The sequence below is a fragment of the Podarcis bocagei genome (assembly GCF_964188305.1).
Source record: "Podarcis bocagei genome assembly, chromosome: 2".
Lineage (NCBI taxonomy): Eukaryota > Metazoa > Chordata > Lepidosauria > Squamata > Lacertidae > Podarcis > Podarcis bocagei.
This window is the reverse complement of record NC_138126.1, coordinates 9613555-9626744: the sequence shown is the minus strand read 5'-3', so window position 1 is coordinate 9626744 and position 13190 is coordinate 9613555. Positions and strand designations below refer to the sequence as shown.

The 13190-nt window shown below is 46.6% G+C and overlaps 1 protein-coding gene across 2 annotated transcripts; it reads left to right on the top strand.

Moving 5' to 3' along the window:
* Positions 1 to 353: 353 nt before the first annotated feature.
* On the top strand, positions 354 to 12853 carry LOC308580383 (uncharacterized protein). Of its 2 annotated transcripts, none has more exons than XM_081181896.1 (6): positions 354 to 1288; positions 3519 to 3942; positions 4801 to 4879; positions 6159 to 6238; positions 7887 to 8013; positions 10255 to 12853. In XM_081181896.1, exons 2-6 carry the CDS (start codon positions 3526 to 3528, stop codon positions 12444 to 12446), a joined length of 2895 nt encoding a protein of 964 aa, XP_081038022.1. In that variant the 5' UTR covers positions 354 to 1288; positions 3519 to 3525; the 3' UTR covers positions 12447 to 12853. The 2 variants fall into 2 exon arrangements, with proteins under 2 accessions (XP_081038022.1, XP_081038023.1); XM_081181897.1 differs by lacking the exon at positions 354 to 1288 and adding an exon at positions 2121 to 2436.
* The last annotated feature ends 337 nt before the right edge of the window (positions 12854 to 13190 follow it).

The following is a 13190-nucleotide window of genomic DNA, read 5'->3' as shown; positions in this document are numbered from 1 at the left end:
GAGACTCCTTACACTGTGGTTAAACCACAGAGCCTAGGACTTGCTGATCAGAAGGTCGGCGGTTCGAATCCCTGTGACGGGGTGAGCTCCCATTGCTCGGTCCCTGCTCCTGCCAACCTAACAGTTCGAAAGCACGGCAAAGTGCAAGTAGATCAATAGGTACCTCTCCAGCAGGAAGGTAAACGGCGTTTCTGCGCTGCTCTGGTTCACCAAAAGCGGCTTAGTCATGCTGCCCACGACCCGGAAGATGTATTCTGGCTCCCACAGCTAGTAAAGTGAGAGGAGCGCCGCAACCCCAGAGTTGACCACTACTGGACCTAACGGTCAGGGGTCCCTTTACCTTTACACTGTGTTTAAAACCAAAATCGCATTTGGATAGAAACTTTCTCAGGCAGCTAGTCCTAGTCTTAATAACCCTGTACCTTCTTCCAGAAGGCAGAAGCCGAAAGAGATCATTTCTGGGGTGCGCACTATCCTGCACTATCTCTGCAGCTTTCTTATGGCACCTGGAAGCATAGATTTGATCTAAGGTGGGAAGAGTGCACCCAATTATTCTCTCTGCAGTCTTTACAACCCTGGACAGCATTGTTTTTCCCCTGGCCGTGCAGCTCCCAAACCACACATACAGACCATAAGTTAATACACTCTCCACAGTACAATGGTAAAATGCCATCAACAGGTCCTTTGAGAGATTGTTTTTCTGGAGGCTTCTCAGAAAATATAACCTCTGCTGTGCTCTCTTCATCAGGTCTTTGCTGTTCTCTCCCCAGGTTAGGTCATCTCTCAACTCCATTCCCAGAAATCCAAACGCGGAGACCTGTTCCACGCACATCCTCTCAATAATGAGTGGCTGAATATTCAATTTACATTTCCTAAAGTCCACAATAATCTCTTTTGTTTTCTTTTAAGTTAAGGAGTAAGTTGTTTTTCCTGCGCCACTCCCCCAACTGCTCAATTTCCTTCCTATAGGCCGCCTCCCCATCTCCAGCTGTCATCAAGCCAACCACCATTGTATCATTTGCAAACTTAGTGATCTTATTACTGGGGTATTTTGGGGAGAGGGAAGGAGGGAGGTCTTCTCCGCAGTTCGTTGCTGTAAGGGTTAAAGTGAACCGGATGCATGCAGAGGGAGGAGATGTGGGGGAGAGGAGGAGGAGGAGGAGGAGGTGGGGCCTGGAGGGGGGAGATAAAGCACCTCTTTCCAGTCCGCATTCTCACGAACGGGGCAGGAAGCAAAGCGGGAGCCTTTGTCTGACCCGTGTTCTGCACCAGCATCCGTCTGAACCTGGTGAGTGTCCCTGATTTGGGTCGAAGGGGTTTCCCTGGGCAGTGGGGAGGGTGCACCGGAGGCCTCTGCAGATGATCTAAATTGGGGACACCCCCCCCTAAAAAAAATAAACAACCCCACGCCCAGGTCAGGGAGCGGCGCGCCTTGATTTCTTCTTATCTGCACAGCCATGGGGAGGCGGGGATTTTAAAGCCGATCTGCAAGGCTGAGCTGCGCCATCAGGTTAATCGGGCACCGACACGCGTCTGCGCCTTCACACGTGACAACAAAGGCGCGAGGCTCCGGTGGGAGCTGAGCGGGTTGCGTTGTTAGGAAGGCTCTTAGGGGGTGTCGTGGCGCGCCGCTTCCTGCGTCCGTGCAGGTGGGAGGCATGCGAGAGGAAACCAGCCCGACCGGTTCCTTTGTGAAGGCGAAGGTAGCTCCCCGCCTGTGAATGGCCTCGGATCTGCAAGTGCAAAGAGGTTGCCATGGAGACCAATGCGTGGGATGGGGGGGGGGAGAGAGTGCGCCTTCTCAGGTGCAGAGCAATGGGTCAACGTGGGTGGTCCGCTTAGGTGAGCTGGGAGGGGAGATGCTGGAGGGAAGATCCCACTGGATCCCAAATGCTCAGGTTGCGTCAGTGTGGAAGGAGAGACATTCAGTGGCGTAGCGTGGGGGGTGCAGGGGGGGCCGACCGCACCGGGCGCAACATCTGGGGGTTAGGGTTAGGGGGCGCAAATCCACGGGTTAGGGGGTGCAAATTACTTGCCTTGCCCCGGGTGCTGACAACCCACGCTACGCCACTGGAGACTTGGTTGCCCCTGAACTTGGGCAGCAAAAAACCTGGGCGCACCCGGGCAAGGGTGGTGATGGGATTTGGCAGGTTTTAAATAGCTCTTGCAACCTTACACAGATTTCGGATACAACGGCAAGATTACAAATTAGGTGGACTTACAATATGCAGTTTTAAAAGTTACTGGTTTTCCTGGGGCCACCCTCCTTATGGGAATGTTTCTGCCCAGTATTTGTAGGGTTAAAGTGGGGTTAGGAACCATAGATGATAAAGACAGGATGGTTAATTGGGTTGCACTGGAGGAAATACAATTTAAAATTATGATTTATATGGATCGAGAAAGGAAGATTAATTTGATTCGCTGGGGAAATGTCAGGTGAATGTCTAAACAAGAATGGGACATGCAGAGCTGGCGGGAAAAGGAATGAATGGGAAAGTACTAGAAATTAAGGGAAAGTGTTTTACTACGAGCAGCGAAGGAGGGAGGGAAAAGAATCCTATTTTTTTAGGGGGGGAATGGAAAGTCAATTGTTAAATTGGTGTTAAATTCCAAATTGATTTGTTGTTAATTTGTTTTAGAATTTGGAAAATGAATTAAAAATGAATTGGAAATAAAAGGAACCATAGATGATTACAACCTTGCATGATTGTTGTTGTCGTTTAGTCGTGTCCGACTCTTCGTGACCCCCTGGACCAGAGCACGCCAGGACTTCTGTCTTCCACTGCCTCCCGCAGTTTGGTCAGACTCATGTTCGTAGCTTCGAGAACACTGTCCCACCATCTCATCCTCTGCCGTCCCCTTCTCCCTGTGCCCTCCATCTTTCCCAACATCAGGGTCTTTTCCAGGGAGTCTTCTCTTCTCATGAGGTGGCCAAAGTATTGGAGCCTCAGCTTCAGGATCTGTCCTTCCAGTGAGCACTCAGGGCTGATTTCCTTCAGAATGGATAGGTTTGATCTTCTTGCAGTCCATGGGACTCTCAAGAGTCTCCTCCAGCACCATAATTCAAAAGCATCAATTCTTTGGCGATCAGCCTTCTTTATGGTCCAGCTCTCACTTCCATACATCACTACTGGGAAAACCATAGCTTTTACTATACGGACCTTTGTTGGCAAGGTGATGTCTCTGCTTTTGAAGATGCTGTCTAGGTTTGCCATCACCTTTCTCCCAAGGAGCAGGAGTCTTTTAATTTCGTGACTGCTGTCACCATCTGCAGTGATCATGGAGCCCAAGAAAGTAAAATCTCTCACTGCCTCCATTTCTTCCCCTTCTATTTGCCAGGATGTGATGGGCCCAGTGGCCATGATCTTCGCCTTGCATGATACATGAATGTAATGGTGGAATGCAGCTAGCGGGCTTGGAGAAGTGGTGTATGTTTTTCCCAGGCTGATAGGAAAGGGACAAACACTGCAAATCAAAGGGAGAAATAAGCTTTAATCAGCAATGTGGGTTTTATGCAGGTGAAAGATGGAAGAGCAAGAGACGGATGCCGCTGAAGAAGGAAGAGGCGCCGATCCCATCAAAAGCGAGAGCAGTGAGGGATTCTGGGAAAGGAATGCACAGGGGATCCTGGGTAAAGAGGACGCCCTCAGCTCAGATGCTCAGCACCAGGATTTCAGGCCGATCCGCTACCAGGAGGCCAAGGGACCCCGAGAGGTTTGCAGCCGACTCCACCATCTCTGCCGTCAGTGGCTGAAGCCGGGGAGACACACCAAGGCTCAGATCCTGGATTTAGTGATCTTGGAGCAGTTCCTGGCTGTCCTCCCCCCGGAGATGGAGAACTGGGTCAGGGAATGTGGAGCAGAGACCAGTTCCCAGGCGGTGGCCCTGGCCGAAGGTTTCCTCCTGAGTCAGGCAGAGGAGAAGAAGCAGGAAGAGCAGCAGGTGAGAGCATCTCAAGATCTTGTGATGGCCTTCAGGTGTTTTTGAACTAAACCTCTCATTGCCCCTGAGCAACGTTGAGGTGGGAATATTGGCTACTCCTGGTCCAGATAGTCCCAACAGACTCTGAAAGAGAGGGAGGGCAATATTATGGACAAAATGGAGTGACTTCAAATATGGATTCCTGAATAATATGCAGTTGAAAAGGTTGACAACAGGGAATAATAATAATAATAAAATAATAATTTTATTTATTCCCCAGCCAGAGCCGGGCTCAGGGTGGCTAACACCAATAAAATTACAGTAAAAACATAATAGGAAAAAACTAATTTAAAATGCAGGTTAAAATGTAATTTAAAATGCAGCCTAATTTTAAAAATAGCCCATAGATCAAAAACCGTAAGGGGAGGGAAACATAAGGGTCAGACTGAGTCCAAACCAAAAGCCGGGCGAACAGCTCTGTCTTGCAGCCCCTGCGGAAAGATGACAGGTCCCACAGGACCCTAGTCTCTTGGGACAGAGCGTTCCACCAAGTCGGGGCCAGTACTGAAAAGGCCCTGGCCCTGGCTGAGGCCAATCTAACCACCTTGTGACCTGGGAAAGGTGGGAAGTCCAGAGATTTGAAGGAATCTCTAAATATGGATATGTATTTTGTTTTGTTATGATTTTATATTTGTAAAACCAAATAAAAATTATTTCAAAAAAAGAGATGGAGGGAGGGCACATCCCAAAAACCTCTACTTTAATTCACCAACATTCTCTGGGAAATCTTCCAAGTACTGCTCATGTTTTCCCCTGTGTCATTCTGTTTTCTAATACATCTCCCCATTCAATGTCCTCCAATCCTCATCGCTGTTTCAGGTAAAGGGTCTGCTTGCAGAAATGAGTGATTTCCCCGACGCAGAGAGATCTCTCTTGGATGTCAGAGAGAATCCACTGGGTAAGGATCCATCGGTTGTCTTCATATGGTCTCCCTCTGTTGGTTTTGAAAGGGATCCGTGGCCTTTTTTGATCTGGCGAGGGAAGAGACTTCAGTGTGCACGCAGGAAGTAAACAACTACAGTGGTACCTTGGTTTAAGAACAGTCCTGTTAAAGAACGATTTGGTTTACGAATGACCGCAAAATCAGAAGAAGTGTCCTGGTTTGCGAACTTTACCTCAGTCAAAGAACAGAATCCGAACAGTGAAGGGCACCTCATTAGGGAAAGCGCACCTCAGTTTAAGAACGGTATTGGTTTAAGAACGGACTTCTGGAACGGATTAAGTTTGTAAACCGAGGTACCACTCTACAGTGGTACCTTGGGTTAAGTACTTAATTCATTCCGGAGGTCCGTTCTTAACCTGAAACTGTTCTGAACCTGAAGCACCGCTTTAGCTATTGGGGCCTCCTGCTGCCGCCGCACGATTTCTGTTCACATCCTGAAGCAAAGTTCTTAACCCAAGGTACTATTTCTGGGTTAGCGGAGTCTGTAACCTGAAGGGTATGTAACCCGAGGTACCAATGTATCTGATTTTCAGAAGACATCTGAAGGCAGCCCTGTATTGGGAAGTTTTTAATGTCTGATGTTTTATCGTGTTTTTAATATTCTGTTGGGAGCTGCCTACAGTGGCTGGGGAAACCCAGCCAGATTGTTGTTGTTGTTGTTTAGTCATTTAGTCGTGTCCGACTCTTCGTGACCCCATGGACCAGAGCATGCCAGGCACTCCTGTCTTCCACTGCCTCCTGCAGTTTGGTCAAACCCATGCTGGTAGCTTCGAGAACACTGTCCAACCACCTCGTCCTTTGTCGTCCCCTTCTCCTTGTGCCCTCCATCTTTCCCAACATCAGGGTCTTTTCCAGGGAGTCAGCCTTCTTTATGGTCCAGCTCTCACTTCCATACATTACTACTGGGAAAACCATGGCTTTAACTATACGGACCTTTGTTGGCAAGGTGATGTCTCTGCTTTTTAAGATGCTGTCTAGGTTTGTCATTGCTTTTCTCCCAAGAAGCAGGCGTCTTTTAATTTCGTGGCTGCTGTCACCATCTACAGTGATCATGGAGCCCAAGAAAGTAAAATCAAATAATAAATTATTATTATTATTGAGCAACCGAGTTTTATTCATTCCCGCCACAACAGAGGAGAATGGCTGCCCATGCCCATGTGTGCTTAGACATGCTTTCATTCGCCTCTGAGATAAGCATGAGCCAATGGCTTCACACAACCTTTGTCTCTCACAGGTGATGGGATAAAGCTGAGAAGATCTACTCAGACGTCTCTTCTTTGGGGAGGAGAAGGAACTGCTGCAGAACCAGATCAGGTAAGGCAGGAGTGGGGACTGCATTCTCATCTGTGTAACATTTGGGGTTTCACATGCCACTGTTGGGTGGGACCAGATGTAAAAATGAATGAAGCTAGTTTGTATATACCAGTGGTGGCGTACCTATGGCACGTTGTTGTTTTGTTGTTTTCTTCTATTTCTGCTCCTGCTCCTTCCCACACTACTGCGTGCGTCCGCTGCTTAAACCCAGAACTCTCCCCCCTTTTTTTTCTTTGGTCAGTAGCTGGTGATTATGTTCCGCAATTGGTCTATTTTTCTTTTTTCTTTCCTTTTTCAAAATTTTTATTAATTTTCCAAATTTATAACATCAAAAAACAAATAAACATAAATCCTAACTAAAAAAATTCCTTCCAGTAGCACCTTAAAGACCAACTTAAAGACCAAACAGCTACTTTGAGATCTTGTATAGAATGTCCTGGGAGATTGAAGTGTTCTCCTACTGGTTTCTCTGCTTTGTGATTCTTGATTCTAGCTGTTTTACTACAAAGGAATTTCAGAAATAGACTGGAAAGAGAAGCTGCTGAATTGCAACTCATTACCAAACTTAAAACAGTGGAGAGACCTGGTCTGAACAGAGACATTGGATTCTTATCTCATTATACATGACTAAGCCATTTCTCACCTTCTCACCCCTTGCCTTTTCCTGTAAGACCTATTACTGTTGTTAAGAGTCGTCAACAGGCTCATCTCAGCTATCTGCCAATCTCCCATTCCCACCACCCTTCTGAGTAATACCCCTCCCCACCTTCTCACTATATAGAAGGATCTGGCAACTTCTGTTTCAGTGTATCTGAAGAAGTGTGCATGCACACGAAAGCTCATACCAAGAACTAACTTAGTTGGGGTTTAAGGTGCTACTGGAAGGAATTTTTTTATTTTGACTATGGCAGACCAACACGGCTACCTATCTGTAAATAAATCCTAACTGTAATTCCACTTTTGTTAACATTTTAGGTGACTTCCTCGAATCCCCCTAGCTGAGGTGTGGTGGTTAAGAGCGGTGGACTTGTAATCTGGTGAACCGGGTTCACGTCTCTGCTCCTCCACATGCAGCTGCTGGGTGACCTTGGGCCAGTCACACTTCTCTGAAGTCTCTCAGCCCCACTCACCTCACAGAGTGTTTGTTGTGGGGGAGGAAGGGAAAGGAGAATGTTAGCTGCTTTGAGACTCCTTAGGGTAGTGATAAAGCGGGATATCTAATCCAAACTCCTCCTCCTCCTCCTCTTCTTCTTCTTCTTCTTCTTCTTCTATGTATATCATTGTAACAGTTTTCCAAAACTAATTTCTCATAAAATTCACTTAATCAATTAACATCTTTCTTTTCAATTTAGCTTTAGATATATTATTCTAGAACATCACATGTTTAAATCCTAAACCAATCTGGTACTTGCAAGTGTTTCTGTTTAAATTATGCTGTAATCTGTTCAGATTGTGCAGATAAAATATCACGGGTAGAATTCTACAGGGTGTGTTGTTAGTGTGTGAAAAGAGTGATCCAAGGAGCCCCAGGTATGCACTTCCAGATGGGGGAGACATCAGGCGTCATCCTGGCACCTGGGCATCTTCACTTGGTCGCAAGTGCCTGGTAGGCAGGTGCAAATAACAAAATGTTTTCTTTTTCTTTCAGGGTCCAATATCTTTTGAGGACGTGGCTGTGTGGTTCAATGAAGAGGAGTGGGCCTTGCTGGATCCTGACCAGAGGGCGTTGCATAACGAAGTCATGGAGGAGAATGTTGGTATCCTGGCATCTCTCGGTGAGGCTCCCTCTTGGATCTTCATATATGCTTCATGAGTCAGTATTTCTTTACAGAATGAACGGGATGCGGGTGGCGCTGTGGTCTAAACCACTGAGCCTCTTGAATCCCAGCGACGGAGTGAGCTCCCATTGCTCTGTCCCAGTTCCTACCAACCACCGGCACAAGTAGATAAATAGGTACCACTGCGGCGGGAAAGTAAACGGCATTTCCGTGCACTCTGGTTTCCATCACAGTGTTCTGTTGCACCTGAAGCGGTTTAGTCCTCCTGGCCACATGACCCGGAAAGCTGTCTGTGGACAAACACCGGCTCCCTCGGCCTGAAAGCGAGATGAGCTCCCCAAGCTCAAAGTAGCCTTTGACTAGACTTAACCGTCCAGGGGTCCTTTACCTTTACCTTTACTTCTTTATGGAATGAAATCCAATATTCCGAGGTGGATAAACAGTGGCTCTCCTGCAGTATCTGAGCTTTCTATTCCTCTGCAATTAACCTTGAATAAGCACGTTCTTGCCATATTCTCCCTCAATCTTCCACTCACGCCTTTCTAAACCATGGCCTTTGCAAGTGGAAGTGCCAGGTGTCTGTTTTTTGTGTGTGTTTAGGGCTTTGGTAAGGCAAATCCAGAGCTCCCGTGTGTGTGTGTGTGTGTGTGTGTGTGTGTGTGTGTGTGTGTGTGTGTATATATATATATATATATATATATTCCCTAGAATGGGGTGGGAAGGAAGCTTCTGGGGAAAAAGGCTCAGAAACTCCCTTGTACAGCTGGATAGACCAGGGTACGGAAGGAAGATCATTGTAATAATAATAGTAATAATAATTTATTATTTGTACCCCACCCATCTGGTTTCCCCAGCCACTCAGGGCGGCTCCCAACAGAATATAAAAACACAATAAAACATCAAACGTTAAAAACTTCCCTAAACGGGGCTGCCTTCAGATGTCTCCTAAAAGTCAAATAGTTGTTTATTTCCTTGACATCTGGTGGGAGGGCGTGCCACAGGGCGGGGCCACTACCGAGAAGGCCCTCTGCCTGGTTCCCTGTTACCTCACTTCTCGCAGGGAGGGAACCGCCAGAAGGCCCTTGGAGCTGGACCTTAGTGTCTGGGCTGGATGATGGGGGTGGAGATACTCCTGCAGGTATACAGGACCGAGGCCGTTTAGGGCTTTCAAGGTCAGCACCAACACTTTGTTGTGCCTGATAGCAACCTATTATAATTGACAGGTTTGGAGAGGGGGCTGAGGACTCTTAAAATAATTTACTCCATCAGTGCCAGCTGTAGAGGCTCTTCTGTTCTTGCACCCATGATGAGCCGCTGTGCATAACACAGCTAAGCCTTTTCTCCAGGCCACTGTGTTACCCTGGTGGAAATGGTGCACACCCCTGCCATCGCTCCCTTGATCATCCAAGCTTGCAAAGCAACAAATATCTTCAATATCAAGGATGAGAGTCTAGGGGTCTCTTTCAGGCGTGGGGGTCATATTCTAAAAGGGTTCCCCGTTTCCAAAGCTACCCTTAGTGAGAAATGGGGGTCTGTGAAGTATAATTAGTTCCAGCTAGCCCAAATCTAGCCATTCCAAAAATGCATAGTAAGTAGGTGCACGAATCATACTTCTCAAACTGGGTTGGGTCGAGTGAGAGTGATTGACCCAAGACCGGACAATGAGATTCATCCCTGAGTTGGAAGCTGAACTCAGGTTTCTGTGGTTTGAAACCAATACTCTGTAGCACACCTGCTGCGTCAGGAGAGCTAGTTAAATGTGTAAAGGTAAAGTGGCCCCTGACCATTAGGTCCAGTCGTGGCCGACTCTGGGGTTGTGGCGCTCATCTCGCTTTACTGGCCGAGGGAGCCGGCGTACAGATTCCGGGTCATGTGGCCAGCATGACTAAGCCGCTTCTGGCGAACCAGAGCAGCACACGGAAACGCCATTTACCTTCCCGCCGGAGCGGTACCTATTTATCTACTTGCACTTTGACGTGCTTTTGAACTGCTAGGTTGGCAGGAGCTGAGACAGAGCAACGGGAGCTCACCCTGTCGTGGGGATTCGAACCGCCGACCTTCTGATCATCAAGCCCTAGGCTCTGTGGTTTAGACCACAGCGCCACCCGCGTCCCAGTTAAATGTGTACTTCCATCTATATCCACTCAGTTTTGCCTTTATCCTAAATATGGAAGTCGTTAAGCTAGATAAGGGTCTGTTTCTTCCTTAGGCTCTTATGAGTTTCTCAATTCATTGCAGAATGTGATGAATCGGAAATGAAGAATAAGGAAGAACTACACGGAAAAGAGACCCAGGGCCGAGACAGCTGTAGGAAGCGAGAAGAGCAAAGGAGGAAAATCGAAGCAGAAAAGAAAGGGAAGACGCTTCTAAAGGACAGTGGCTTTTATGCAACCTCAGCCCAGGAAAAAACAGATGACAGAAAGCCATGTGGAAACTGCCTTGTTCAATGGGAAAGTCTTGGTTCAAAACACCAATGTAAATCCTACTGCAAAAATTACAAAGGGGAGCAACCACATAGATGCTCTGAGTGTGGAAAAGGGTTCAGAGACAGTTATAGCCTTTCTTGCCATCAGAGAATTCACACAGGAGAGAAACCATATAAATGCTCAGAATGCGGAAGTAGCTTCAGTAGCAAGCAAAGACTCGTTTATCATCAAAGAATTCACACAGGGGAGAAACCGTATCAGTGCCTGGAATGTGGAAAGAGCTTCAGAGAAAAGTTTACCCTTTCTTCTCATCGAAGAATTCACACAGGAGAGAACCAATATGAATGCTTGGAATGTGGAAAGAGCTTCAGTGACAATTCTACCCTTTCTTCTCATCAGATAATTCACAAGGGGGGGAAACCATATAAATGCTTGGAATGCGGAAAGAGTTTCTCTCAGAAGTTACGTCTAACTATTCACCAAAGAATTCACACAGGGGAGAAGCCATATCAGTGCTTGGAATGTGGAAAAAGCTTCAGAGAAAATTCTAGCCTAGCTTCTCATCAAAGAATTCACACAGAGGAATATAAATGCTTGGAATGTGGTAAGAGCTTCATTAGTCATTCAAAACTTACTCGGCATCAAACCATTCATCCCGGAGAGAAATCATATCAATACTTGGAATGTGGAAAGAGCGTCATTAGTCATCCAAAACTTACTCATCATCAGACAATTCATACAGAGGAGAAACCATATAAATGCTTGGAGTGTGGAAAGAGCTTCAGACATAATTCTACCCTTTCTTCCCACAAAAGGATTCATACAGGGGAGAAACCATATAAATGCTTAGAGTGTGGAAAGGGCTTTAGTCAGTGCTCCCCTCTCACTCGCCATCAGAGAATTCACACAGGGGAGACACCGTATAAATGCAGTGAGTGTGGCAAGAGCTTCAGTCGGAAGGTACAACTCGGTGTTCATCAGAGAATTCACACCGGGGAGAAGCCGTATCAGTGCTTGAAATGTGGAAAGAGCTTCAGAAACAATTCTAGCCTTTCTTCTCATCAGACAATTCACACGGGCAAACAGCCATATAAATGTTTGGAATGTGGAAAGAGCTTTACTTTAAAGATGAACCTCAATACCCATAAAAGAATTCACACGGGGGAGAAGCCGTATAAATGCTTGCAATGTGGGAAGAGCTTAAGCAGCAAGGACAGACTCGCCGACCATCAAAGAACTCACACTGGTGAGAAACCCTTTAAATGCTCGGAATGTGGGAAAAGCTTCGCTGCGAAGATAAATCTCACTACCCACAAAAGAATTCACACGGGGGAGAAACCCTATAGATGCTTGCAGTGTGGAAAGAGCTTCAGTCAGAGCCACCATCTCACTTACCATCGCAGAATTCACACTGGGGAGAAACCGTATAAATGCTTAGAGTGTGGGAAGAGCTTCAGAAACCGTACTAGTGTCATTTACCACCAGAAAGCGCACACTCCAGAGACACAATATAAATGCTCAGAATGTGGAAAGTGCCTCAGTCAGGAAGCGGATCTGGTCGATCATCAAAAAACGCATACCCGGGAGAAACCATATGTATGCGTGGAATGTGGAAAAAGCTACGCTCTGGAGAATTGTCTTAGAAAACATCAAAGAATTCATACAGGAGAGAAACCATATAAATGTGCTGAGTGTGGGAAAAGCTTCGCTGAGAAGTCAACTCTCACGACACACCAACGAGTTCATACGGGAGAGAAACCCTATAAATGCCTGGAGTGTGGAAAGGGCTTTAGTCAGTGCTCCCCTCTCACTCGCCATCAGAGAATTCACACAGGGGAGAAACCCTATAAATGCCTGGAGTGTGGAAAGGGCTTCGCTCAGAGTTCCCATCGCAATCTTCATCAAAGAACTCACACATCGATGGGCAGCGTATGGGAGCAGCTTTCTTCAGATCTCCAGCCTTTATTCCCACCAAAAAATCCATACAGCGGAGAACCCATATAAAGACTTGGAATATTAAAGGAGCTTTAGGAGCAGTTCCTTCTTTCCGCAAGAAGAAACCATATAAATGCTTGTAATGCGTACGGACAGGGCTTGTGCCAAGACACTTTGTGGAGGAATATTTTAAAAGTGCTTGGAAGGAGCTTCTGAAGGAGCAGAAATTTCCATTATCATCAAATAATTCACAGTGGTGGGGGGTCATATCAATGCTTGGAGTGCAGGAAAAGCTTGAGTAAGAAAATGCAGCTCCCATCTCACTGAAGAATTCTCAGAGGGGAGAATAAGCAAAGAATAAAGTTAGTAGGTTCCTCCAGACTTGTTTACAGGTAACAAGGGAGCAAGATTTGTGTGACTCCTGCTCCCATCTTATGCTCAGCCTGTATATTTGTGTAAATAAAACCTATCCGAAAGACGCTGTCTTCTCCAGTCTGTACCTTGACTCTAAAGAACCCAAACCGCTGTGGACTCATGACAATCTGCAGAGAAATCAGAGATTAATAATAATAATGATGATAATAATAATAATATTTATACCCTGCCCATCTGGCTGGGCTTCCCCAGCCACTCTGGGCGGCTTCCAACAAAATATTAAAATACAGTAATGCATCAAACATTAAAAGCTTCCCTAAGCAGGGCTGTCTTCAGATGTCTTCTAAAAGTCTGGTAGTTGTTGTTCTCTTAGACATCTGGTGGGAGGGCGTTCCACAGGGCGGGCGCCACCACCGAGAAGGCCCTCTGCCTGGTTCC

Coding starts and splice junctions, on each gene's coding strand:
- LOC308580383 (XM_081181896.1), top strand. CDS start 3,526: ATGGAAGAGCAAGAGACGGATGCCGCTGAAGAAGGAAGAGGCGCCGAT. Junction 6,239..7,886: donor CTGCTGCAGAACCAGATCAG/GTAAGGCAGGAG, acceptor TTTTTCTTTCAG/GGTCCAATATCTTTTGAGGA. Junction 8,014..10,254: donor TGGTATCCTGGCATCTCTCG/GTGAGGCTCCCT, acceptor AATTCATTGCAG/AATGTGATGAATCGGAAATG.